This window comes from Mustela nivalis (genome assembly GCF_964662115.1).
Source record: "Mustela nivalis genome assembly, chromosome: 11".
In the NCBI taxonomy this organism is placed as follows: Eukaryota; Metazoa; Chordata; class Mammalia; order Carnivora; family Mustelidae; genus Mustela; species Mustela nivalis.
Window position 1 is genome coordinate 32,648,979 of NC_139030.1, and position 26,223 is coordinate 32,675,201.

The window sequence follows — 26,223 nt, forward strand, 5'->3', positions numbered from 1 at the left end:
ACAATTGACAAAGTATCTCTCAGCTTGCTGATTAGCAACAGGAGACAACATATACATTATAAGATAAAACCTGATTTTGAATATCACTGTCCTAAAGAATCTAGAATTATCAAATCTTACAAAGGCAGAAATTATGACACTGGCTTTGGGTTTTTTGTTTTTTGTTTTAAGATTTTTGCTTATTTATTTGTGAGAGAAAGCACTACAGAAACAGAGAGAGCACAGGCAAGCATGACTAGGGGGCCAGAGGGAGAGGGAGAAGCAGGACCCTGGGATCATGACCCAAGCTGAAGGCAGACACTTAACCAAATAAGCCAACCAGGCACCCTGATACTTGCTTTGGATAACCACCCCCTACGCCTGAGAATAAACAGCTCAATAAATTATTGAATTAATAATTGTTTTAAAGTAAAAAAACATACGGCTTCACCAAAATAATACTGTTGTTTCAAATCATTTGTAAGTCCTTTCATGCCACAAATTTTAGGCACTCAACTTGTTGGCTGTGTCAACTAGATATAAATTTTTTGGTGGTATTATATGGTGATAATATCTCATGACTAATTTGGCCCAATAAATAAGACAGCTATACAACAAATATTCCTATTTGGAATATTTTCCAATTTCCATGTGTATATGTATGAATTTCCATACGTCTATCTGTATGGATGACAATATATGTGTGTGTCTGTGTATACATATAAATGAGTTTATGGCTTCAGTTTCCAGACATTGTTTTTAAAGGAATAGTTTCAGCACATTATACACTAATTGTTACTAGGAATGACATTACAAATAAAAGAGAAGATAAATGCAATCTATAAAAAGATTAAATATTTATTTATATAAAATAAATGTAGAAATGCCTCCTTGTATGATAGTGAGAAAACCAAGGAGCACAATGCTGATAACAAGGATTCACAAACAATTCAATTAAACAAATTACTATTTTTTTTAAAGAATTTTATTTATTTGAGAGAGAGAAAGCGTAAGAGCATGAGCAGGAGATGGGGAGGGTCAAAGGGAGAAGCAGACTCCCTGCTAAGCAAAGAGCCTGATGTGGCACTCGATCCCAGGACTCTAGGATCATGACCTGAGCTGAAGGCAGTCCCTTAACCAACTAAGCCACCCAGATGCCCAACTAAACAAACTATTTAGTGAATCAGTATGCATTACAAGGCCTTGGGAAAATCACTATGGGAAAGATGAATATTAAAGTTGGCCTCTATCATCAAAAGCTTAAAGTCTGGCTGGAAATAAGATATATAAATATAAAAGAAAGGATATAAGAAAGAAAGGATATAAATAGAAAAGACAGTAGAAGTATAAAACAAGGGATAAACTCACAGATTTAGTAAAGAAAAGGACTTTAAAGAACACATAGGCTACTTTTTTTGTGTGTGTACACATTTAGTTTTATTGTAACAAAGCAACTTGTACACTTTTAACGTTTAAAACTGAGCATCATCTTTCCTTTCCAGTGAAACAAAAAGAAAATTTTAAAAATAAACAGGAACAAAATTACAATAGAGAATGTCAATTCCAAATAAGATCCTACAAGTTCTGCTGATTCTCCCATCGAGTGGCAGGGCTCAAGTCATCATTAGGAGAGAGTTTTATTTTAAAAGTGTCATCTTAAACTGCAAGGATGTCCGTTAAACATCACAATTAAACATGCCAAAGGAGAAGCCATGTTGTCAAAATGCCCACTTAACCCACCCAAACATCTCAAACCCACCCTTTGCTGACCTTCTATAACCCCATTTTTTTAAGTTTTTTTTTCTTTTTTTTAAACAAGAGAAAGTAGACAGGTACATGTTGGTAAATGCTAACTGTCCATATTCACATAGAGACACAGTGTAATCTCTGAGCCCAATATACAGAGAAAGGAGGAAAAAAGCTAGAATTCTATGCACTACTACACAGGGGCCTAGCACCCTCCAGCTTCCAGCAGAGCTAAGGGAGCAGAAGGTTTTTCTTTTTTCCCACAGAGCACGGTGGTGTTGATTCCATAAAGTTTTTGTTTTTGTTGAGACAGGAAGGGACAAAAATGAATTTGGAACAAAAAGGGGTAGAGATTCTTTTCCCACTGTATTCTGCTCAAGGTATTTCCCCCCAAAATAAGCTGAGAACCATGGTATAAAGGGAGAGAAAAAGGAGACTTCAAAAAACAGGGCGAATGAGCACAAGAGGAGAAAAGAAAAAGAAAAAGGAAAAAAAAAAAAAAAGACAGCAACTTGCTCCCAGGGACTGAAGAAAATTAAAAAAGGAAGGTTGGAATCCATCAGTGTTCCATTAGTCATCTTCCCCTTCATCCTCCTCTCCTTCCTCCCCCTCATCATCATCTTCATCTTCTTCACCTTCATCCTCATCTCCTTCTTCATCAATATCTTCCAATCCTTCTTCTTCTTCATCATCATCATCATCCTCTTCTCCTTCCCCTTCTTCGTCATCCATATCGGGAACCAAGTAGTACTGTAATGGATTTGGCCAAATATCATCTTTGATGACTTCTCCTAACTCATCTGCACCTGCATCAGAATGGTCAGTAAACCAGGTGAAGAAGCTCTCTGGTTCCTCATGCTGTCTCTTCCTGCTGGCTTTATTCTGTGTTTGACTTGAACGTTTCGTCAAATCCTTTCCAGATTTCCATTTGATTTAAGTGGACTTTGAAGATGGATCACCACTCTCATTCAGATGAAATTCTTTGGAGAGAACTTTATTTTCGAAGTAAGGGTTTTCATCAAAATAAAAATCTATTCTGTAACCTGATTTAATATCTTCAAATTCTGTCACTTCAACTCTTGTCAAATAATGCAGCGCCTCTTCATCCTCCTCCCCAAGCAGTGCAGACACTTGTGGATGGTTGACAAATGTTGTTACCCAAAAATTGGGGATTTTGGCGATCAATTCCGACCTCTTCTGAAAAAATGGTTGGCGGAGTTTGTTATATTTCTGTTCTACTTTCAAAATCTCCTCACTGGCTTGTTCATTAAGTCTGTCTATTTCATTTTGTACTTCATCAATATGTTCAATTGCTTCTTGCTGTTCTTTTTCTCCTCTATGCAAGTGCTGGGATGTTGACGTCTGCCCTAGCTTGGGGGCAGGGGGCTGTCTCGGTTTCTTCATTTGAGGCGGGAGCGAAGACTGGCGTTTGGGGGCCATGCTGCGAGGAAACTCCAGGAAACCCGGAGAGAGGCACGTCTGGAAGCTCTGATTCATAGGCTACTTTTTATAAGAGCAGAAATTAGGTAGAGATTTTTAAAAACCTGCCAAGATCATACAACTTACATATAAGCAGCAGCTGTTGCCTTCAGTGATACCCAATGCAGTGTTCTTTTAGTCTGAAGTGGTGTGAAAAAACACCAAAACACCCTGTAAACACCAAAGGAGCATCAAAATTATCAGTGGACTTCTCTTTAAGGGAATAAAAATACCAGATGAATGCATTCTGAAAGAAAACTGTCAGTATCCCAGATGTTCCAGACTAACAATCCAAATGTGTACCTGTAAAATTTATGTTAATAAACATCTGTATTTTTAAAATAATAAACTTTTTTTTAACATCAGAAAGCAATACATGTTTATAATATGAACTTTGGAAAGTCAGTAAGGAGACGTGTAGAGAAGAATCACTGAGCAAAAGGAAATCAGATAATCCCTGTCCTTGCAATATCTAGTAAAACAAACAAAAAAGAAATGTCTTAGAGGGATTACAGAAAGATGGATTATGGAAAGTAGGAAGCATCACGAATCTATATCCACCAGAAAGCAATTGTACACGACAGAATGTGATATAACTATTTCGGAACTCTAGAGTTTCTTTAAGGTTTGTAATATCCAGAGGAAGGCTTGGAAAGCAAACTGCCATTAATTTTGGTTCTTTTCAGCTCTTTGCTCAGTAGCAGCACCCATCCCCCACTACCATGTCCAATGGGAGGCAGCTATCAACCTGTTACTGGAGGATTTTGCACACAGCTTGTGGTGACAGAATGGGTAAAAGGGATCCGACAGGATCCAAATGTCAAAGATTTGTGCTGATTGTGGCTTCTTATCTCAGAGAAACATTAACAGACAGGTTGCCATTGTTAGTCCATTTCCTTTTTTTTTTAGTTAATTTTTTTTTTTTAATTTCTTTTCAGCGTAACAGTATTCATTGTTTTCATACCACACCCAGTGCTCCATGCAATACGTGCCCACCCCAATATCCACCACCTGGTTCCCCCAATCTCCCACCCCCCCGCCCCTTCAAAACCCTCAGGTTGTTTTTCAGGGTCCATAGTCTCTCATGGTTCACCTCCCCTTCCAATTTCCCTCAGCTCCCTTCTCCTCTCCATCTCCCCATGTCCTCCATGTTACTTGTTATGCTCCACAAATAAGTGAAACTATATGATAATTGACTCTCTCTGCTTGACTTATATTTCACTCAGCATAATCTCTTCCAGTCCCGTCCATGTTGCTACAAAAATTGGGTATTCATCCTTTCTGATGGAGGCATAATACTTCATAGTGTATATGGACCACATCTTCCTTATCCATTCGTCCGTTGAAGGACATCTTGGTTCTTTCCACAGTTTGGCGACCATGGCCATTGCTGCTATAGGAGTCTATATCCTCTTACTGTTGAAGTCCCTCTTCCTCCTGAGACATAACTTTCATGGGATTTAAAAAGCCAATGCCCCTTTTCCCTCCCTTCATTTACTCTTCATTTTTTTCCTTTTCTTTTCTTTTTTCTTTTTTTGAGATAATGTGCTTTTGGGCGTGCAGGGGTAGGGGCGGGGAGGTCAAGGGGTGAAGATGTCAGAGGGAGAAAAAATCTTATGAAGGTTCCACACAGAGCGCTGAGCCCAGTGCTGAATCCTACACGGGGCTTGATCTCACAGCCCTGAGATCATTACCTGAGCCTAAGAGTCTGCGAATTAACTGACTGAGCCACCTAGGTGCCATTACTCTTCCTCTTTTTGGGAGCCAGAGATTACAGATTAGGATATTCAAAAGAAACTGCATAAAATGAGAATTAAAAAGTCATGATGCACACCCAGGGGAAGGTACAGGTTCACATACACCTGAGAGACTTTAATTTTATACCTCAGGCTGACCTTTGGCACAGAAACAGACAACAACAATTTAAAAAGTAAAATAATAAACAAAAACAAAAAAGCAACAAACCCTGCAGAATGGGAAAATGTGACTTCCAGAGCTACTAAATTATTAGTTTCAAATGACAGTTTTTAAGTAGAAAATATCAAGACATACAAAAAAAAGTATGTCCCAATCCTCATGTTGTTCAAGGACCAATACTTCTATTTCAAGGGAAGAGTCTGCAAGAACTGTAAGAAGAAAAAAAATTAATGAAGCCCATAATAGTAATATTAACAGAAACTGTAAACCAAAGAAACGAAAAGAAAGCATTTACAAGAGAAAACAGGTGAGAATATGTCTCATTTACTTGAAGTTGTCCAAGTAGGTCAAAGGTACAACAAAGAATTTTTCCTGCCCTACATACAGATGAACAAGCTCCAAACTAGTTGGTGCAAAATAATCCTCTCAGGTAAAACAAGCATTTCAAGGCATTTACTTAAAATATTTACCTAAAAAATTAGAATTACATTAAACTTAGATAATATTTAACATATAAATTGACATTAGTATCTTCATGTGATCTCTCTATTAGCAAGTCAAGTCATGTCACTAATAGCAACCTGAGAGCCCTAAGGTAAAGAGTGGGAGGTAAGTAAACAAAAGGGATTACAAGTGGCACCATCACATGTTTATTCATATTCAGCTTATTACTATATAACACAGGCTTATGGGCCCAGTTGGATGGAATTAATGAATTTAGCTACCTTGAACTTAAAGGCATTATGACGTTTTAAAAGAAAGTGAAATGATTCAGACATTCCAAAAAATTGTGGATTCTTCCTGGAGTGAAAAGTGGCTGTCTGTCCAAAGCATATTGCTTTAGCAAAGAAAGAAAGAAAGAACAAAGAACAAAAATTCTCTATGAAGAATTTTAAAATAAAGGTAGGGAAGAAACTAATTTTTGAAAGAAACTTGTGCTAGGGAGAGAGCATTTTGAAAACGTTTTTATCTCTAATTTTGTGTTGAAAATGATGTGTTACCTATAAAAAATTCTCATGCGTAGGCACTTAAAACTTACAAAGAGGACTTTATAACATATATTCCTATAAAAAACATAAATAGGCTTTATTATGTCCATTTGTTAAAAATATAAAAACTTTCCAATCAGTTTGGAAAATCAATAATTTACATGAGAAAAGATGAAATTTACTAACAGAATTCCTACAAAATTTGTGTAAAACTGGTGGATGAGATTGAAAATGAAGAACATACAAATTATCACTATTTTTTCAAAAGCCCTCTTTTGGACAAAACCCTAAAGTTCCAGCACAGAGGAGTATGACTTCATGATAAGAACTTTTGGTAAAATAAAAAAAGATCTCCCTCTGATAACTAAAGAAAAGAATATATAGGGGAAGATGAACCATGAGAGGCTATGAACTCTGGGAAACAAACTGAGGCTTTTAGGGGGGGAGGGGGATGGAGGGATGATAGGTTAGCCCAGAGACTGCTATTAAGGAGGGCACGTGTTGCATGGAGTACTGGGTGAAACATGCAAACAATAAATCATGGAACACTACATCAAAAACTAATGATGTACTGTACGGTGACTAATATAACATAGTAATAATTAAAAATATATATACTATATATTATATGCCTTTGTTTAAAGTAGGTAAAAGCAAAAATACAAATTCTACTACTGTTTACTTAATGTCTAACTCAGAATGGCTGACATTTTTCGAAAAACAGTAAGAATGCACAAAACATTAGAACTTTGCCTCTCTTCAGTTACAAAAATGATGATGAGTGGATAAACAGTCAAAATGTAAAACAAAAGATATTTTAGGACAAATCTGTGGGTGGTTTCCACGTTTTGTTATTATTCTTTGAAATGAAACTGAGGTAAAAATATATTTAAGCTGTTTTTCAGTCAGCTAGAATTAGTTTCCACATTTATCTCTCATCAGCTGGAGTGTCTGTAGCAAGAGAAAGATTAAAATGGAATTAAAAGGCTGAAGGTGGGACAAATAAGGGACAAAATAGGTGTAAATTCTGGGTTTATAGCAAACATATTCTTAGTACTTCCTAAAAAGATTAGGTGGGAATGTTGTCTATAAAATTATGTGGCTTTAGTTAAGTCAAGTTGGGGCTGAGTATCTGGTGAGATGCTTCCTTGAGCTCCCCAGAGCTGAAGAGTAATCCCAAGTAATTGCTTTTTTTTACATGAGTGCTAGATAAACTTGTCCACAGCAGAGTAACTAGTAACTCCCAACAACTGTATAAAATCTTTTTTTTCTCTCCGTTTGTTCCCAGTGAATATAAAAGGGACACAATTTACTTAGAAACTCACTCAGATCCAATGAATCCAAAGTTTAAGCATCTTTAGTCCAATTATATAATGACACGCTATTTTCTTCATTGTTATTTTATAATATCTAATAGTTTATAAAATTTGTAATGTCTAATACTCAAAACTGACCAAATAATTCATACTAAAAAGTTTGTAATTCTCCAGAAAAGTCATGTTGTCTCTTACATCTTAGTTTTCAATACTACATAGCAATTTGGAAGCACACATATACATGGAGTCATACCCACACACATATGCTTGTATATATACACATATGTACATACATATATGTGCATGGATATATACAAATACACATCTCTTAGTAAATGTATTTACTTGTAAAGTACCTATTAGAATCCCAGCATTAATAAATATGCCCACAGAGTTGTTTTTAGTTAACAGTAGTGGATTAATGTCAACAAAATAAACAATATCAATAGAAAAATCGTTAATGACTCGATTTAGGTAAAAAAAAAAGGCACTTATTTATAAGTTACTGTAAGATTTCTAACTACCGACCATGAAATATCCCATGATGTAGTCCATAAGTATCAATTTTGTATTAGTGTAAAACAATAAAAAAGATTGAGAGAACTTCTTTAAAATACACATTAAAATATATTCATTTCTCAACACACATTTGCAAATAATCTAGAAATCCTTTTATCTTTTGAAATGTTTTGTTATCTTTTCACTCGCACTGATTTATCTCATAACTACATCTTAAATGTTGTACTAGCCAACAGTACTCTGTTGTCTCTGAGCACATGGAATTTGACTAGAAATATGCTGAACAGGAAGAGGAATGAAGGCTGTGATTCAAAGCTAATGTGTTTGCTTGGGTGGACAAACAATATAAAGGCAACAAAGATGTGAATCAATGAAAACAGCATTTTTTTTTTTTTTTTGGGTGGAGGAAGGTATCATACATAGGACCCAAGATTTAAGACCTGGGCACTAAAGTCAGTGAGTAAGAAGAGAGCACATATATATATATATTTTTTTTGAAAAGTATATAAGTGTACTTTATACTCATAAAGTTACTCCAGGGCATATGTTTATTTAAGAATAATAATGAATAGACTCCTTCCCACTATTTAGTTTTTTCCTCTGGACATGCTCACAGTTGAATTCATATAAATATAAATATTATATGCTATAACCCCAATGTATCAATTAGCGAACATTCATTAGACTACTTTTAGAAGGAAAAAAACTGAAAATACTGCCTTAGAAAGAAACCATTTGAGAATTTTTAGAAATTATCCCATGTAAACCTGAAATCTCGTAATTTACCCTAAAAACTTTAAGAACAGTTTGTTGTTTCTAATGAGACTCTTCAACTTATGCAGAAAACACAGGAAGACCAAATCATTATAATCTGAGTACTAGGGCTGAGATTATATTCTCCCATTGTGTCTAATAATACTAATGCATAAATACCCCTTACCTCTCCACCAACATGCTTAGATAACTTTGCGGTGACAGTTGAAAAATCTGTTTGAACATTTATACTGTAATAAGATCTCTACAAATAGTTGGATTTTTTTAAAAGGAAGAGATTGCCAAAAACATATATATAACATATACATATTTATATATTTTGTTTTTGTTTTAAAAAGACAGCTTTGAATTTTTTCTTATACAGTATTATACAATACATAGGAAAACTTAATCTTTTTGAGACTCCAAACCAGAATTTTTAGTAACTTACATTATTCCTTGTACTGCAAAATGGCTATTCATCAAGTGTCTTTATTAAAGTTACAGACTCACTTATTTTTAGATCATCAAACTTAACTCCTTCATTTTCACATATGAAAACACCAAGACACAAATTTAGACACAGATCCAGTTACAGTCAGATTCAAGTTAAGTACTCAGGTGCAATACACCTACCCTTCTCTGCAAAACACCCCCATCCAACCAAGGTTAACTTATGATCAATTGTGAACAGACAGGTTCAAATATACTCTTACCTATACTGATGCCATTCTTTATACAGCTCTTATGTAAAAACCATTCTCTTTATACAGCTCTTATGTAAACACCATGCTCTGTTCTGAAAAAATTGCTATTCTCTAACAACTAAAGTAAGGAAAACAACAATAAAACCACCCTCACTGAAACAAAACTCCCCAAAATAAACAAAAGCACCAGTCCTATTAATTGGCTACAGGGAGAACTAACTCATTCTTCTACCTGAAAAAAGTTCAAATACATTTGACCAATTAATTTTCTAATTCTTATAAGAAAGTTGACTGAGCATGTCAGTTTACCTTGACTTCCTTCAAAAATGTCACCAATGTTACAGAAAAAAATAAAAAGAACAAATCTATGCCATCAAGAAAACTAAAAAGATGAGATTACCAAAATGTTGAAAAACTGTAAGATATAAAGCACACTGGCTACACAAAGGACATTATAAATACCACTAATTCTAAAAGACTTCTATAACACCCAAGCTTTCTCAGAACTCCAGAATAACCATAAGATCTAAAGTAGTAGGACAACAATCATAAAAGAGATGAGGAAAATGAATGATAAAGAATTTTACCAATCTCTAATTTGGGATATTCAGCAGCAGTTCCATTTATCCCAACTGAAGGCCACAACTACAGTTCTCTATATAAAGTGGCAGCTTCTTCTGAAGATACTTGGAATAGGCACTGAGACCTGAGAAGGGAAATGGTACCCCAGATAACTTTCTGGCACTAATAAAAAGGGGTCTCATACTCAAAATGCAAGGTTTTCCTTATACCCTGAAAGAAAACTTGGTAATCCCACTTTATTTTAAATAGCTTCCAAAATGGCTCTCAGTGGTTCTTACCTTCTAGTATTCGTATCTTTAAGTAATACTCTACCACGTTATAGAGCTGGCCAGTGTAAACAGAGGACATTGTGAAAGCAATGGAGTGTGACTTCTGAGGAGAGAGGCCTTGATTGCACTTAGACCTCCTGTTCTGAGGGAAGCAACTTACCACGTAATGAGGATAGTCAGGCAACTCTATGAAGAGGTTCATGTGGTAAGGAACTGAGGCCTCTTACCAAGAGTCAGTATTAACATGCCAACCACATAAGCAAACTAGTTTAGATGCAGATTCTTCAGCTCCTGTAAAGTTTTCAGGTGACTGCAATCAAACTAATGCCTTGCCTGTAACCTTATGAGAGCTGAAGAACCACAAACATTCAAGCTGCTCCTGAATTCATGATCCACAGAAACCCTGTGAGAAAATAAATGCCTGTTGTTTTAAACCACCACTGGTTGCAACTGTTCTGGAATAATTTTCTACATAGCAAGAGATAACGAATACATCCTGTTTTAGAAGGTATATATTAAAAATAAACACTATCAGTACTGATAATCCAATTATTAATGTTGAGAATTGATCATAAATACTGTTAATTTTCTCTAAAAAAAAAGAAATCACCAAATCTAGAGACTGGGACCAAGAAAAATGTAGATGAAAACTTGGGATATTTATGAGTGAATCAACAATTATATTATTCTTGAGCCCTGGTTCCTGGCACCTATTACTCCTGAAACACTTGTAATTTCCTCAGTGTTAAGAGCACCAGAAGCATTTTTTGTTCAAATATTTGATGTCTCTGATTTTGGTTTCTACACAGGGCTACTGAAACCCTTGTAATTTCCTGGTTGGTAGGAGTGTATTTTGGTCTAAAGAGGAAACTCATGGATAGGTTCTGGATAAGCGCTGGTTATTGAAAGAGTAAACCAAGATTAGAAGCTTGGACTTTTCAGCCCCAATCTAATTCTCTTGAGAAGGGAGAAGAACTGGACATGGAGATGATGACAGATCATACCTGTGATCAAAGCTTCCACAAAAGTCCCAAAACTACAAATTTCAAAGAATTTCTGGGTTGCTGAACACATGGAATAGCATGCTCAGAGAAGACATTTAATTCTATACCCCTTCCAACATTCTTTGCTCTATGCATCTCTCCCATCTGGCTGTTCCTGAGTTATACCCTTTTTATAACAAACCGATAATCTAGTAAGTAAAAGGATTCTCTGCATTTTGTGAGCCACTCTAAAGGAGGGGATCATTGGAACCTCTGATCTACATCAGGTTGGTAAGAAGAAAAGATGACAACCTTGACCTGTGACTGGCACCTGAAGTGGTTAGGGCAGGGGATAGTTTTGTAGGACTAAACCCTTAACCTACAGAATTGATGCTATCTCCAGATAAACAATGTCAGAATTCATCTGAATGGTAGGACATCTAGCTAGTGTCTGAGAACTGCATGGTGGTGGTGGTGTGGGGAACACTCCCTCCAACACTCTTGCTGGAATTTGGTACAGACCTACATGGTATAAACCAACTTAGAAATTTATTATTAAAGAAACTAAATATGAAATTTGCAACATGTAACTTACAAAGCTAAAAACAGAATTAAAATGAAATCATGTACAATAAAAACTAAAAGCAGAAAAATTACAAAACGATTACTAATAAGACAACCAATAAGAAAAATAAGGCAAAAAACATAAAAAAAAAAAGTGATCATATAAGAAATGGGAAGTGTGCTAATATGCCAAAAAATAACCACAGCACCAAAGAGGTCTGAAATTTAATTTTTAAGAAAACACTCCAAAAAGAAGTTGAAAAGGATTTAAACAATTCCAATATCTAGAAAAAAAATATAAGCCTTTGGACGTTTTTCTATGTACCTGATACAACCTTTGTTAATAAAACTAGACGAAGGGCAAAAAAAAAAACAAACCCCCAAATCATTATAGATGTATGGCTCACACAGAACTCATAAACAGAATCAAGGATTCTGGATCAAGTATTCATTAGATAATATCCTAATAAATAAAGAATATTACAGAAAGCTGAAAATCTGGTTCTTTAATTTATAATAGAATAGTATGAAAAACCCATTATAAACAGTGTTACAAATAAAACCATGAACAATATGTCTGCTATTACTACTAATAATCAGTGTTATTCGAGAGAAATCAAGTAACAATAAAAAAAAAATCCCACTAGAACAATTTCATGTAGTTCCTATATATTAAAGGAGTTTAAACTCTACTTGTCTTTAAAACAGAAAGAGTTAAACTGCAAAGTTCCTTTAATCTGCAAAATGTTAAAATTTAGTATCCCACTTTAACCACTGAAAATGTGTTTACATGTAATTTGTTAAACTGTATACGCTTATTAATGAAAATATACATCTTTCTTAATCAGAGATTATTGTTTTGTCAGGAATCTGTAACAAGCTCTTATTTCAGTAATTGACTGTAGGATCCTGTAACTGTATTAATATAGTGAGTAACTGAATTAATATAGTGAACTGGGGTGCCTAGGTGGCCCAGTCGTTAAGCATCTGCCTTCCGCTCAGGTCATGATCCCAGGGTTCTGGGATCAAGCCCCACATCAGGCTTCCTTCTCCAAGGAAACCCTGCATCTTCCTCTCCCACTCCTGTTTCTGTTCCCTCTCTCACTGGTGTGTCTATGCAATTAAATAAAAAAATTCGTTAAAAAAAATAGTGAACTAAAGAGTTCCATTATTTAACATCCCACTACCTTATTAACTATTATAAATGGGAAAATTATTAAGTGATATTCTGAAGTTAATACAAAATCACTTATGTAATGATAAAAGGAAAAATCCAGAGTTTCAGAAGGAGAATTTCAGCTTCCGGATGTGTTTTTTCCGTTTTCTCCTCTTCAAGCTAGGGCAGGGGAGGGGAACCCCACAATAACTGATGTGGAAATATCAATCAAGAAAGTACTGCAAAATAAATAATGAAAGGGGGAGAGGAGTCAAGATGGCAGAGAAGTAGCAGGCTGAGACGACATCAGGTACCAGGAGATCAGCTAGATAGCTTATCTAACCATTGCGAACACCTACAAATCCAACGGGAAATCGAAGAGAAGAAGAGCAACAATTCTAGCAACAAAATCGATCACTTTCTGAAAGGTAGGACCGGGGAAAAGGTGAATCCAAAGCAACGGGAAGATAGACCGCGGGGGAGGGGCCGACTCCTGGCAAGTGGAGGAGCAACCGAGTGCAAAAGCAGGACTTTTAAAAGTCAGCTCCACTGAGGGACAGCACTCCAGAGGCTAAAACGGGGGTGGGGGGGGGGGTAGGGGATGAGAAGCCCATGCAGGGTCAGCGTAACTCCAGATCCCGCGGGGTCACAGAAGGAACGGGGTGTCTGAGTGCCGCAGAGCTTGCAGTTATTATAGCGGGGAAGCTGAGTGAGCTCTAAGCTCAGAGTTACCTTGAACCAGGCACAGACTGGGTGAGCTCGGAGCGCAGCTGGAAGCCAGCGAGACAGAGTGGCTGAGCACTTTTCTCCTAGTGCGCTGCTGGAGGCCAAGGAGAGGGAAGCGACTGAGTGCTTTTCCCCAAGCGCAAAAGATTGAGCGCTTTTCTCCAAGCGAGACCAGAGGCCAGGGAGATGGGAGCAATTCGGCACGTTTCTCTGAGGGCACACTGAGGAGCGGTAGCCCGAGCTCTCGGCTCCTCCGGGCCAGAACTGGGAGGCCACCATTTTTATTCCAGTCCTCTGGAACTCTACGGAAAGTATTCAGGGAACAAAAGCTCCCGAAAGCAAACCAAGGGTATGACTTAGCATGGCCCCTGATAAGGGCGAGCCAATTCCGCCTCCAGCAAAGACACTTGAGAATCACTACAACAGGCCCCTCCCCCAGAAGATCAACAAGAAATCCAGCCAAGACCAACTTCACTCACCAAGGAGAACAGCGGAATTCCAGGGTAGGAGAAAGCAAATCTTAACTGAACAAAATGACAAGGCGGAAAAAATCAACAGGGAAAAAAAAAAAAAAAAAAAAAAGAACAAGAGGCAGGACTGAAGGCTGGGGACCTAATCAATACAGACATTGGTAATATGACAGATCTAGAGTTCAGAATGACAATTCTCAAGGTTCTAGCCAGGCTCGAAAAAGGTATGAAAATATTAGGGAAACCCTCTCCGGAGAGATAAAAGCCCTTTCAGGAGGAATAAAAGAACTAAAATCTAACCAAGTTGAAATCAAAAAAGCTATTAATGAGGTGCAATCAAAAATGGAAGCTCTTACTGCTAGGATAAATGAGGCAGAAGAAAGAATTAGTGACATAGAAGACCAAATGACAGAGAATAAAGAAGCTGAGCAAAAAAGAGAGACAAACAAATACTGGACCATGAGGAGAGAATTCGAGAGATAAGTGACACCATAAGATGACACAACATTAGAATAATTGGGATTCCAGAAGAAGAAGAAAGAGAAAAGGGAGCAGAAGGTATATTGGAGAGAATTATTTAGAGAATTTCCCTAATATGGCAAAGGGAACAAGCATCGAAATCCAGGAGATGCAAAGAACGTCCCTTAAAATCAATAAAAATAGGTCCACACCCCATCACCTGATAGTAAAATTTACAAGTATTAGCAACAAAGACAAAATCCTGAAAGCAGTCTGGGAAAAGAACTCTGTAACATACAAGGGTAAAAACATTAGATTGGCAGCAGACTTATCCACAGAGACCTGGCAGGCCAGAAAGAACTGGCATGATATATTCAGAGCACTAAACGAGAAAAACATGCACCGAAGAGTACTATATCCAGCTAGGCTATCATTGAAAATAGAAGGAAAGATAAAAATCTTCCAGGACAAACAAAAATTGAAAGAATTTGCAAACACCAAACCAGCCCTACAGGAAATACTAAAAGGGGTCCTCTAAGCAAAGAGAGACCCCAAAAGTAGTAGATCAGAAAGAAACAGAGACAATGTACAGTAACAGTCACCTTACAGGCAATACAATGACACTAAATTCATATCTCTCAATAGTTACCCTGAATGTTAAAGGGCTAAAGACCCAAATCAAATGATACAGGGTATCAGAATGGTTTAAAAAACAAAACCCATCAATATGCTGCCTACAAGAAACTCATTTTAGACCTGAAGACACCTCCAGACTTAAAGTGAGAGGGTGGAAAACAATGTACCATGCTAATGGACATCAGAAGAAAACTGGGGTGGCAATCCTTATATCAGATAAATTAGATTTTAGGCCAAAGACTATAATAAGAGATGAAGAAGGACACTTTATCATACTAAAGAGTCTGTCCAACAAGAAGACCTAACAATTTAAAATATCTATGCCCTTAACATGGGAGCAGCCAACTATATAAACCAATTAATAACAAAATCAAAGAAATACATCAACAATAATACAATAATAGCAGGGGACTTTAACACTCCCCTCACTGAAATGGACAGATCATCTAAGCAAAAGGTAATAAGGTAATAATAAGGTAATCAGGTAATAAGCAGGAAATAAAGGTCTTAAATGACACAGTGGACCAGATGGACATCACAGATATATTCAGAACATTCGATCCCAAGATAACAGAATACACATTCTTCTCTAGAACACATGGATCATTCTCCACATCCTGGGTCATAAATCAGGTCTCAATTGGTATCAAAAGATTGGGATCATTCCCTGCATATTTTCAGACCACAATGCTCTGAAGCTAGAACTCAATCACAAGAGGAAATTTGGAAAGAACCCAAATACATGGAGACTAAATAGCATCCTTCTAAAAAATGAATGGGTCAACCAGGAAATTAAAGAAGAATTGAAAAAATTCATGGAAACAAATGATAATGAAAATACAATGGTTCAAAATCTGTGGGACACAACAAAGACAGTCCTGAGAGGAAAATATATAACAGTACAAGCCTTTCTCAAGAAACAAGAAAGGTCTCAAATACACAACCTAACCCTACACCCAAAGAAGCTGGAGAAAGAAAAAGAAAGAAAGCCTAAACCCAGCAGGAGAAGAGAAAACATAAACATCAGAGCAAAAATCAATGAAAGAGAAACCAAAATAACATTAGAACAAATCAACGAAACTAGGAGCTAGCTGGTTCTTTGGAAGAATTAATGAGATTGACAAACCCCTGGCCAGACTTATCAAAAAGAAGAGAAAGGACCCAAATAAAATCATGAATGAAAGAGGAGTGATCACAACCAACAGCAAAGAAATTATAAGAACATACTATGAGCAACTCTACGCCAACAAATTCGACAATCTGGAAGAATTTCTCTCTAGAGACATATAAACTACCACAACTGAACCAGAAAGAAATAGAAAACCTGAACAGACCCATAACCAGTAAGGAGATTGAAACAGTCATCAAAAATCTCCAAACAAACAAAAGTCCAGGGCCAGACGGCTTCCCAGGAATTCTACCAAACATTGAAAAAAGAATTAATTCCTATTCTTCTGAAACTGTTCCAAAAAATAGAAATGGAAGGAAAACTTCCAAACTCATTTTATGAGACCAGCATCACCTTGATCCCCAAACCAGACAAGGATCTGATCCCATCAAAAAAGAGAATTACAGACCAATATCCTTGATGAACAGATACAAAAATTCTCACCAAAATACTGGCCAACAGGATCCAACAGTACATTAAAAGGATCATTCACCACAACCAAGTGGGATTTATTCCTGGGCTGCAAGGTTGGTTCGACATCCACAAAGCAATTAATGTGATACAATACATTAATAAAAAAAAAAAAAAGAACAAGAAACATATGATACTCTCAATAGATGCTGAAAAAGCATTTGACAAAGTGAAACATCCCTTCCTGATTAAAACTCTTCAAAGTGTAGGGATAGAGGGCACATACCTCAATATTATCAAAGCCATCTATGAAAAATCCACCACAAATATCATTCTCAATGGAGATAAACTGAAAGCTTTTCCGCTAAGGTCAGGAACACGGCAGGGATGTCCATTATCACCACTGCTATTCAACATAGTACTAGAGGTCCTAGCCTCAGCAATCAGACAAAAGGAAATTAAAGGCATCCAAATCGGCAAAGAAGTCAAATTATCATTCTTCGCAGATGATATGATACTATATGTGGAAACAAAAGGCTCCACTCCAAAACTGCCCAAACTTGTACAGAAATTCAGTAAAGTGTCAGGATATAAAGTCAATGCACAGAAATCAGTCGCATTTCTTTACACTAACAACAAGACAGAAGAAAGAGAAATTAAGGAGTCAATCCCATTTACAATTGCACCCAAAACCATAAGATACATAGGAATAGACCTAACCCAAGAGGCAAAGAATCTATACTCAGAAAACTATAAAGTACTCATGAAAGAAAATGAGGAAGACACAAAGAAATGGAAAAATCTTCCATGCTCATGGACTGGAAGAACAAATATTGTGAGAATGTCTATGTTACCTAAAGCAATCTACACATTTAATGCAATCCCTATCTTTTTTTTTTTTTAAAGATTTTATTTATTTATTTGACAGAGAGAGATCAGAAGTAGGCATAGAGGCAGGCAGAGAGAGAGAGGAGGAAGCAGGCTCCCTGCTGAGCAGAGAGCCCCATGCGGGACTCGATCCCAGGACCCTGAGATCATGACCCGAGCCGAAGGCAGCGGCTTAACCCACTGAGCCACTCCCAACCATTTTTTTCAAAGAAATAGAACAAATAATCCTAAAATTTATATGGAACCAGAAAAGGCCTCAAATAGCCAAAGGAATATTAAAAAAGAAAGTCAAAGTTGGTGGCATCACAATTTCAGACTCCAAGCTCTAATACAAAGCTGTCAACATCAAGACAGTATGGGAATGGCACAAAAACAGACACATAGATCAATGGAGCAGAATAAAGAGCCCAGAAATCGACTCTCAACTCTATGGTCAACTAATCTTCGACAAAGCAGGAAAGAATGTCCAGTGGAAAAAAGACAGCCTCTTCAATAAATGGTGTTGGCAAAACTGGACAGCGACATGTAGAAAAATGAAATCGGACCATTTCCTTACACCACACATGAAAATAGACTCAAAATGGATGAAGGACCTCAATGTGAGAAAGGAATCCATCAAAATCCTTGAAGAGAACATAGGCAGCAACCTCTTCAACCCCAACCACAGCAACTTCTTCCTAGGAACATCGCCAAAGGCAACAGAAGCAAGGACAAAATGAACTATTGGGATTTCATCCAGATCAAAAGCTTTTGCACAGCAAAGTTAACAGTCAACAAAACCAAAAGACAACTGACAGAATGGGAGAAGATATTTGCAAACGACATATCAGATAAAGGGCTAGTATCCAAAATCTATAGAGCTTAGCAAACTCAACACCCAAAGAACAAATAATCCAATCAAGAAATGGGCAGAGGACATGAACAGACATTTCTGCAAAGAAGACATCCCGATGGCCGACAGACATACAAAAAAATGCTCCATATCACTTGGCATCAGGGAAATACAAATCAAAACCATAGCCAAGCTATGGAAAGAACCTAGATGTCCATTAACAGATGAATGGATAAAGAAGATGTGGTATATATATACAATGGAATACTATGCAGCCATCAAAAGAAATGAAATCTTGCCATTTGTGATGACGTGGATGGAACTAGAGGGTATTCATGCTTAGCGAAATAAGTCAATCAAAGAAAGACAACTATTGTATGATCTCCCTGATATGAGGAAGTGGAGATGTAATGTGGGGGGTTTGGGGGGTAGGAAAAGAAAAAAATGAAACAAGATGGGATCAGGAGGGAGACAAACCATAAAAGACTCAATCTCAAAAAACAAGACTGAGGGTTGCTGCGGGCAGGGGGACAGGAGAGCGTGGAGGGGATATGAACATTGGGGAGGGTATGTGCTATGATGAGTGCTGTGAAATGTATAAACCTGGAGATTCACAGACCTGTACCCCTGGGAATTAAAGTATATTATATGTTTATTAAAAAATTTAAAAATTAAAAAAAAAGGAACAATCCAAAAAGAAGATATAATAGCTGTAAATATTTGTGCACCCAACATGGGGAGATCTAAATACATAAAGGAATTAATAACACACATGAAAAAGAAATTAATAGGACTAGGACTAGATGCACTTAACAGATATATACAGAACATTCCAATCAAAACCAGCAGAATATACATTATTTTCAAGTGCACAGAGACTTTTCTTCCAGAACAGATCGTATGTTAGGCTACAAAACAAGTCTCAATTCAAAAATTAAAATCATATCATGCATCTTTTCCAACCACAATAATACAAAAAAGAAATCAATCAGAAGAAAAAATCTTGAGAACACAAATACATGGAGGCAAAATAACATGCTTCTGGGTATAATATAATATAGTAATATATTTCTGGGTATAATATATTTCTATTTTTATTTTTTATTATGTAATTATTTCTGAGTATATTAATAATTATAATATAAATATTACATAATAATTATAACATAATAATAATTACTATAATCATAATTATATAATAATGTAATTATAACTATAATATAATTGCATAATATATATTATGTAATTATATATGATATAATATAATAATATATTATTGTTATTATTATATATAATAATAATATTCCATAATATAATAACATGGGTAAACCAAGAAATCAAAGAGAAAAAAATACATGGAGACAAATGAAACTGAAAACACAACATCTATACCTTTGGGATGCAGCAAAAACTATTTAAAGAGTGAAGTTTATAGCAATACAGGCTTATCTCACGAACCAAGAAAAATCTTGAACAATCTAATCTTACACCTAAAGGAGCTAAAGAATGAACAAAGCCCAAAGTCAGTACAAGAAGACCAGATCAAGGAAACCAGGATGTGTTCTCTGAAAAGATCAACAGTATCAACAAATCTTTAGCCAAACTCATCAAAAAAATGAGAGGACTCAAAATCAGAAATGAAGGAGAAATAACAACTGACATCACAGATGTCCAAAGAATTATGACATTGGGAAAAATCATATGCCAACAAATTGGACTACTTAAAAGAAATGGATAAATTCTTAGAAACATACAATCTACCAAAACTAAATCAGGAAGAAAGACAATACGAACAGATCGATTACTGGCAATGAAATTGAATTAGTAACCGATATACTCCCAACAAACCAAAGTCCAAAACCAGGGATGCCAGGATGGCTCTGTCAGTTGGGCACCCAACTCTTGGTTTTGGCTCAGGTCATGACATGGAGCCCTGTGTTGGACTCCCTATTCAGGACACAGTTTGCTTAGGATTCTTTCCCTCCCTCTTCCTCTGCCCCTCCTCCTGGTCGCATGCATGTGTTCTCTCTCTAAAGTAAATAAATAAATTCTTAAAAAAAAAAAGTCCAAGAGACCACTTCAGAGGTGAATCCTATCAAACACTTAAAAAAGAGTTAATATTTTTCTCAAACTATTTCAAAAAATAGAAGAGAGTAACCAAATAAAGATATCACAAAAAAAGAAAACTACAAACTGATATCTCTGATGAACACAGGAACAAAAAGCCTCAACAAAATAATAGCAAAAAGAAATACAACAATACATTTAAAAAAAAAATCACCATGACCAGGTGGGATTTATTTCAGGGATGCAAGGGTGGTTCAGTATTTGCAAGTCAATCAATATAATATTTCACATTAACAAGAGAAAGAAATAAACCATATGATCATCTCAATAGACGCAGAAAGAGCACTTAACAAAGTACCACCTCCAGTCATGACAAAAATCAACTAAATAGGTTCTGATGAAACAAATCTCAATATAATAAAGGTCATATATGAAAAACCCACACCTAACATACTCAATGGGGAAAACCCGAGAGCCCTCCCTTCAAGGTCAGGAACAAGACAAAAATGTCCATTCTCACCAATCTTATTCAACATAGTACTGGAAGTCCTAGTCACAGTACTCAGATGAGGAAAATAAAGAAAAGGTATCCAAATTGGTAAAGAAGAAGTAAAATTTTCACTATTTACATATGAAATATTATATATAGAAAACCCTAAAGACTCCACCAAACTACTAGAACTGATAAATGAATCCAGTCAAGTCTGAAAATACAAAATCAACATTTAAAAATGTGTTGCATTTCTATACCCAACAATGAAGTAGTAGAAAGAGAAATTAGGAGAACAATCCTATTTACAATTACACCAGGATTAATAAAATACCTGGGAATAAAGTTAAGATTAAGTGTGTTATGCTGAAACCATAATACACTGATAAAAGAAATTGAAAACAACACAAATTAAAAGATAGTCCATGCTCACAGACTGGAAGAACTAATATTGTTAAAGTGTGCATACTAACCCAAAATATTCTACAGACGGAATGAAAATCCCTATCAAAATACCAACAGCACTGTTCAGAAAACTAGAACAAATAATACTAAAATTTGTATGGAATCACAAAAAATCCTGAATAGTCATATCAATCTTGAGAAAGAACAAAGCTGAAGACATTACAATCCCAGATTTCAAGGTATACTACAAAGCTGTAGTAATCCAAAGAGTATAGTACTGGCACAAACACAGATAAAAGATCAACAGAGAATAGAAAGTCTAAACCCACACTTAGAGTGAATTAATATATGACAAGGGAGGTAAGAATACACAATAAGAAAAAGACAATCTCTTTAACAAATGGTTCTGGGAAAACAGGACAGCTACATGCAAAAGAATGAAACTGGACCACTTTTTTACAACAGGTACAAAAGTAAGATCAAAATGGATTATAGATCTAAACGGGAGACATGAAACCATAAACTTCCTAGGAGGAAACACAGGCAGTAATTTCTTTAACATTGGCCGTAGAAACATTTTTCTAGATAGGTCTCCTCTGGCAAGGGAAACAAAAGCAAAATTGAACTAGTGGAACTAAACCAAAATAAAAAGCTTCTGCACAGCAAATAAATAAATAAATGAATAAATAATTAAACAACCACCTACTGAATGGGAGAAGATATTTACAAATGATATATCTAATAAAAGATTTATATACATATATATATATATACACACACACACACACACAATATATAAAGAACATACACAACTCAAACCAAAAAAACATAACCCAATTAAAAGGTAGGCAGAGGACCTGAGTAGTCATTTTTCCAAAGACATACAAATGGTCAATAAACATATGAGAAGATGCTCAGTACCACTAATCATCAGGGAAATGCAAATTAAAACCACAATAACCTCTCACTTTACACCTGTCAAATGGCTTAAATCTGAAATATAAGATACAACAAGTACTGGAAAACATGTGGAGAAAAAAGACCCTCATGCACTGCTGGTGAGAATGCAAATAGGTGTAGCTACTGTGGAAACAGTATGGAAGTTCTTCAAATATTAAAAATACAATTATCAAATAACTTAGTAATTGCACCAAATATTAAAAATACAATTACCAAATGACTTAGGTAATAACTCAAAAAATATAAAAAATCTAATTTAAAAAAGATATATATACTCCTATATTTATTGCAGCATTATTTACAATAGCTAAGATATGGAAGCAAGCCAACTGTCCATCCACAGATGAATGGATAAAGATGATGTGGTGAACATATATATTGGAATATAATATACATAATATAACGGAACATCACTCAGCCATGAAGAAAAAGTGAGATCTTGTCATCTGCAACAATGTGAATGAACCTGTAAGATATAACACTAAGTGAGTAAGTCAACCAGAAAAACAAATACCATAAGACCTCACTCATAGGTGGAATTTAGGAAACAAAACAAAGAAAAAAAAAGAGACAAAAAATCAAACTCTTAAGTACAGAGAACTGGTGGTTGCCAGAGTAGGTGGGTTGGGAGATGGTTATAATAGGTAAAGGAGATAAAGCTTACACTTATTTTGATGGGCAATAAGGTACAGTATTGAATCATGTTATATACCTTAAATTAGTAACTGTATGTTAACTATACTTGAACAGTAACAAAAAAACCTTAGGAAGTGAACAAAGTAAATTTCACCTTTAAAATGTAGTTCTTGGGGTGCCTGGGTGACGCAGTTCGTTAAGCCACTGCCTTCGACTTCGGTCATGATCCCAGAGTCCCAGAATCAAGTACCACATTGGGCTCCCTGCTCAGCAGAGCCTACTTCTCCCTCTGACCTTCTCCCCTCTCATAGTTCTCTCCTACTTCCATTCTCTTTCAAATAAATAAAATCTTAAAAAAGTGAATAAAAAATAAAATGCAGTTCTTTCTCATTAAAACTAAATTTTAAAAGATTAAATGATATAATTTTTGGCATATAGATTAAAATGTCTGCTCTTGAGTTAAGACAATAGTCTGTATTGGTGAGGGTGTGGATAATGCAAGCAACACAGAATGGAAGTACAAACACATATTATTAGAAGATTCAATTTTATACAGACTTCAATCTTCCAATTCCACTTCCAGAAATGTACTCAAATGAAACAGTTACAGAGGGGTGCCTGAGTGGCTCAGTGGGCTAAGCCTCTGCCTTCGGCTCAGGTCATGGTCTCGGGGTCCTGGGATCAAGCCCCATATAGGGCTCTGTACTCAGCGGGGAGCCTGCTTCCCTTCCTTCTCTCTCTCTCTCTCTGCCTGCCTCTCTGCCTACTTGTGTTCTCTGTCAAATAAATAAAATCTTAAAAAAGAAACAAAACAGACATACACAAATACCTAGCTATAAAAATGTTTAATATATCTGATTATAAAAAGGAAAATTAAATATCCAGGAGTAGGAAGCTGACTACGCTATGATACACACATAATGAAAGACAATTACTCTTCAACTATAATCTTGACTGATTTGGTTTTAAAATAAACAAACACAAGCACCCCCACAATTGTTTGTTCAAAAAAGACCAATGCTTTCTGTCCAGCATTTAAGGAGCTTGAAGGTTGACACTCCTGTCCTCACAGCAAAAGAAAACCTGAATAAACTGAAAAAACAACTCTAAGATCTGTAAGAATGAGGTCATAGGGCACAACTGTTTCTTCCAATATTAAATATACACAGGCATACAGAATCACAGCTTACTGGAGCAGAAGCCCAGGAACAGATACTGCACTGGAAGCAATTCCAAAGTATGAAAACTTAAAACGCAATGGACAAATTGCTGGAGACTCAATGTTGATTAAGTTTAACAGTTAAAAACTCCAGGAGGGCCCAGTCTTAGGGAAGACTCCAAATTTTTCTGAGTTTTACCTCCAGGAACCCTATTAGATTTGCAGAGAGGATTAGAAAAATATTTCCTCCTGTTTTAACAGGGATAAGAGAAAAGCAGGCATACTGAAATACATCTAGAACATTCTATCCCTAAAAGGCTTGCCCACAAAGCAAGCTACTTCACCAGACCCTAATTGACCCGGGGAAGAGAAATACCCAAGTCAAGCCTCTTCTTGCCTACCTGACTCACCTAAAGGGGATAACCTGTGTGTATTTATGCAAGGGGGGGGGGGCTGAGAAGTACCTGTAAAGGTCATAGCCCAAGGGCAAAGACTCCACAGAACAAAATCTGAAATCTAATTATAGGAATATATAATGCTTCCTCTCCCCTAACATCTTACTATCATATTAAAAGGGCTCCCGTATCGAAAGCAGGGATTTACAAGTGACAAAAGAATGCTCAGAGCCTATTTATGAAATCTCTGGGAATTCCAAAGAAAATGATGTAGACAAAAGCAAAAACACAAGAGCAAATTTCAGTTTCTAACACCTATGGGTACAGCAAACAATAAACACAGCCTACCTTTAAGCTGAATAAATACAAAAACCTCAACACGAAAGACTTATTTACCTCAGTTCTTTATACACAGTACAATTCTGCTTAACATAATATTACAAGGCATACTAAAAGAAAAAAAAGATACAGCTTAAAGAGACAGAATTTTGAAATTCTGTGACAAAAATTTTGATGTAGCGAAGATTTTTGAAATTAACAGACAGGGAGTATAGAACAACTGTGACTAGTATGTTAAGGGCTCCAATGGAAAAAGCAGGTAACCTGCAATTACAGATGGGCATTTTAAGCAAAGATGGAAACTTCTAAGAAAGAATCAAAAATCATAAACATTAAAAGAGAAATAAAGTATGCTGCTATACTGTATGCTTAACAATATACACATGATTATAGCAAAAATATCATAAGGAACTGGAGTACGAAATTACAAATACCCTGTTACATGATACTTGCACTAACCATTAAATGGTGTATTGTTTTTTGAAAATGGGTTTGGATTGCTCACATATGTACATAGCAATTGTACCAAGACCACTGAGAGAATTTTTTTTAAAAGTATAATATATCCTGAGAGAGAGAGGGAAAAGCCCTGAATAATGTAAAATGCTCAAAATAAGAGAAAGCAGGAAGAGTGGAGGACAAAAAAAAAAAAAAAAAAAGAAACAAAGAACAAGGCAACAAAGGGAAAACAGCAATAAATCTGGTAACTATTAATCCAACTATATCAGTATGGACTTTAAATATCAGTTGTTGAAGTAAATATAACAAATGAAAAAGAGACTGTCAGAAAGGGTATAAAAACAAGACCCAATAATATGTGGTCTCCAAGAGACCTACTTTAAATATAATGAAACAGATGAAAGTACAGAAGAAGGAGGCAGACATATTAGGAATAAAGGGTAAAGGATAAAAGTTAATTATCCAATAAGATATAATAATCCTTGTGTACATGCCTAACAGAGGGTCAAAATACACATAGTTAAAAAGTGATAGAAATGTAAGAAGACACTAATGAATTACTCTTACATTTGGAGACCTCAATACTATTGGTAACTGATAGAAAATCAGGAAAGACATACCTGAATTGAACATGACCATCAATCAAATGAATTTAATTGATATTTATAAAATATTGCATTCAGCAAGAACAAAATACACATTCCTCTCAAACTCATATGCACGTTCACCAATGAAGACCACATTCTGAACCTTATAATACACCT

The 26,223-nt window shown here is 35.9% G+C and overlaps 2 protein-coding genes across 22 annotated transcripts in view; both read right to left on the reverse strand.

The window, feature by feature from the left end:
* ORC4 (origin recognition complex subunit 4) overlaps window positions 1-26,223 on the reverse strand; it is a 103,054-nt gene that overhangs the window by 64,236 nt on the left and 12,595 nt on the right. For 15 of the 21 annotated variants that reach the window (XR_014300591.1, XR_014300592.1, XR_014300593.1 and 12 more), the window contains one exon: window positions 3,292-3,375. The exons of 3 other annotated variants lie outside the window; for them this stretch is intronic. The gene's annotated coding sequence lies outside the window, so the exon portion shown is untranslated. Of the gene's footprint in view, window positions 1-3,291; window positions 3,376-5,256; window positions 5,331-26,223 lie in introns of all 21 variants that reach the window. 3 more of the 21 variants (XM_082690899.1, XM_082690901.1, XM_082690902.1) reach the window with 1 other exon arrangement.
* LOC309844042 (protein SET-like) lies at window positions 1,408-3,165 on the reverse strand (the record flags this gene model as incomplete). Its single annotated transcript, XM_082690182.1, is given in 2 exon segments — window positions 1,408-2,658; window positions 2,662-3,165. Coding segments are annotated over 2 exon segments (867 nt in total). The 3' UTR covers window positions 1,408-2,295.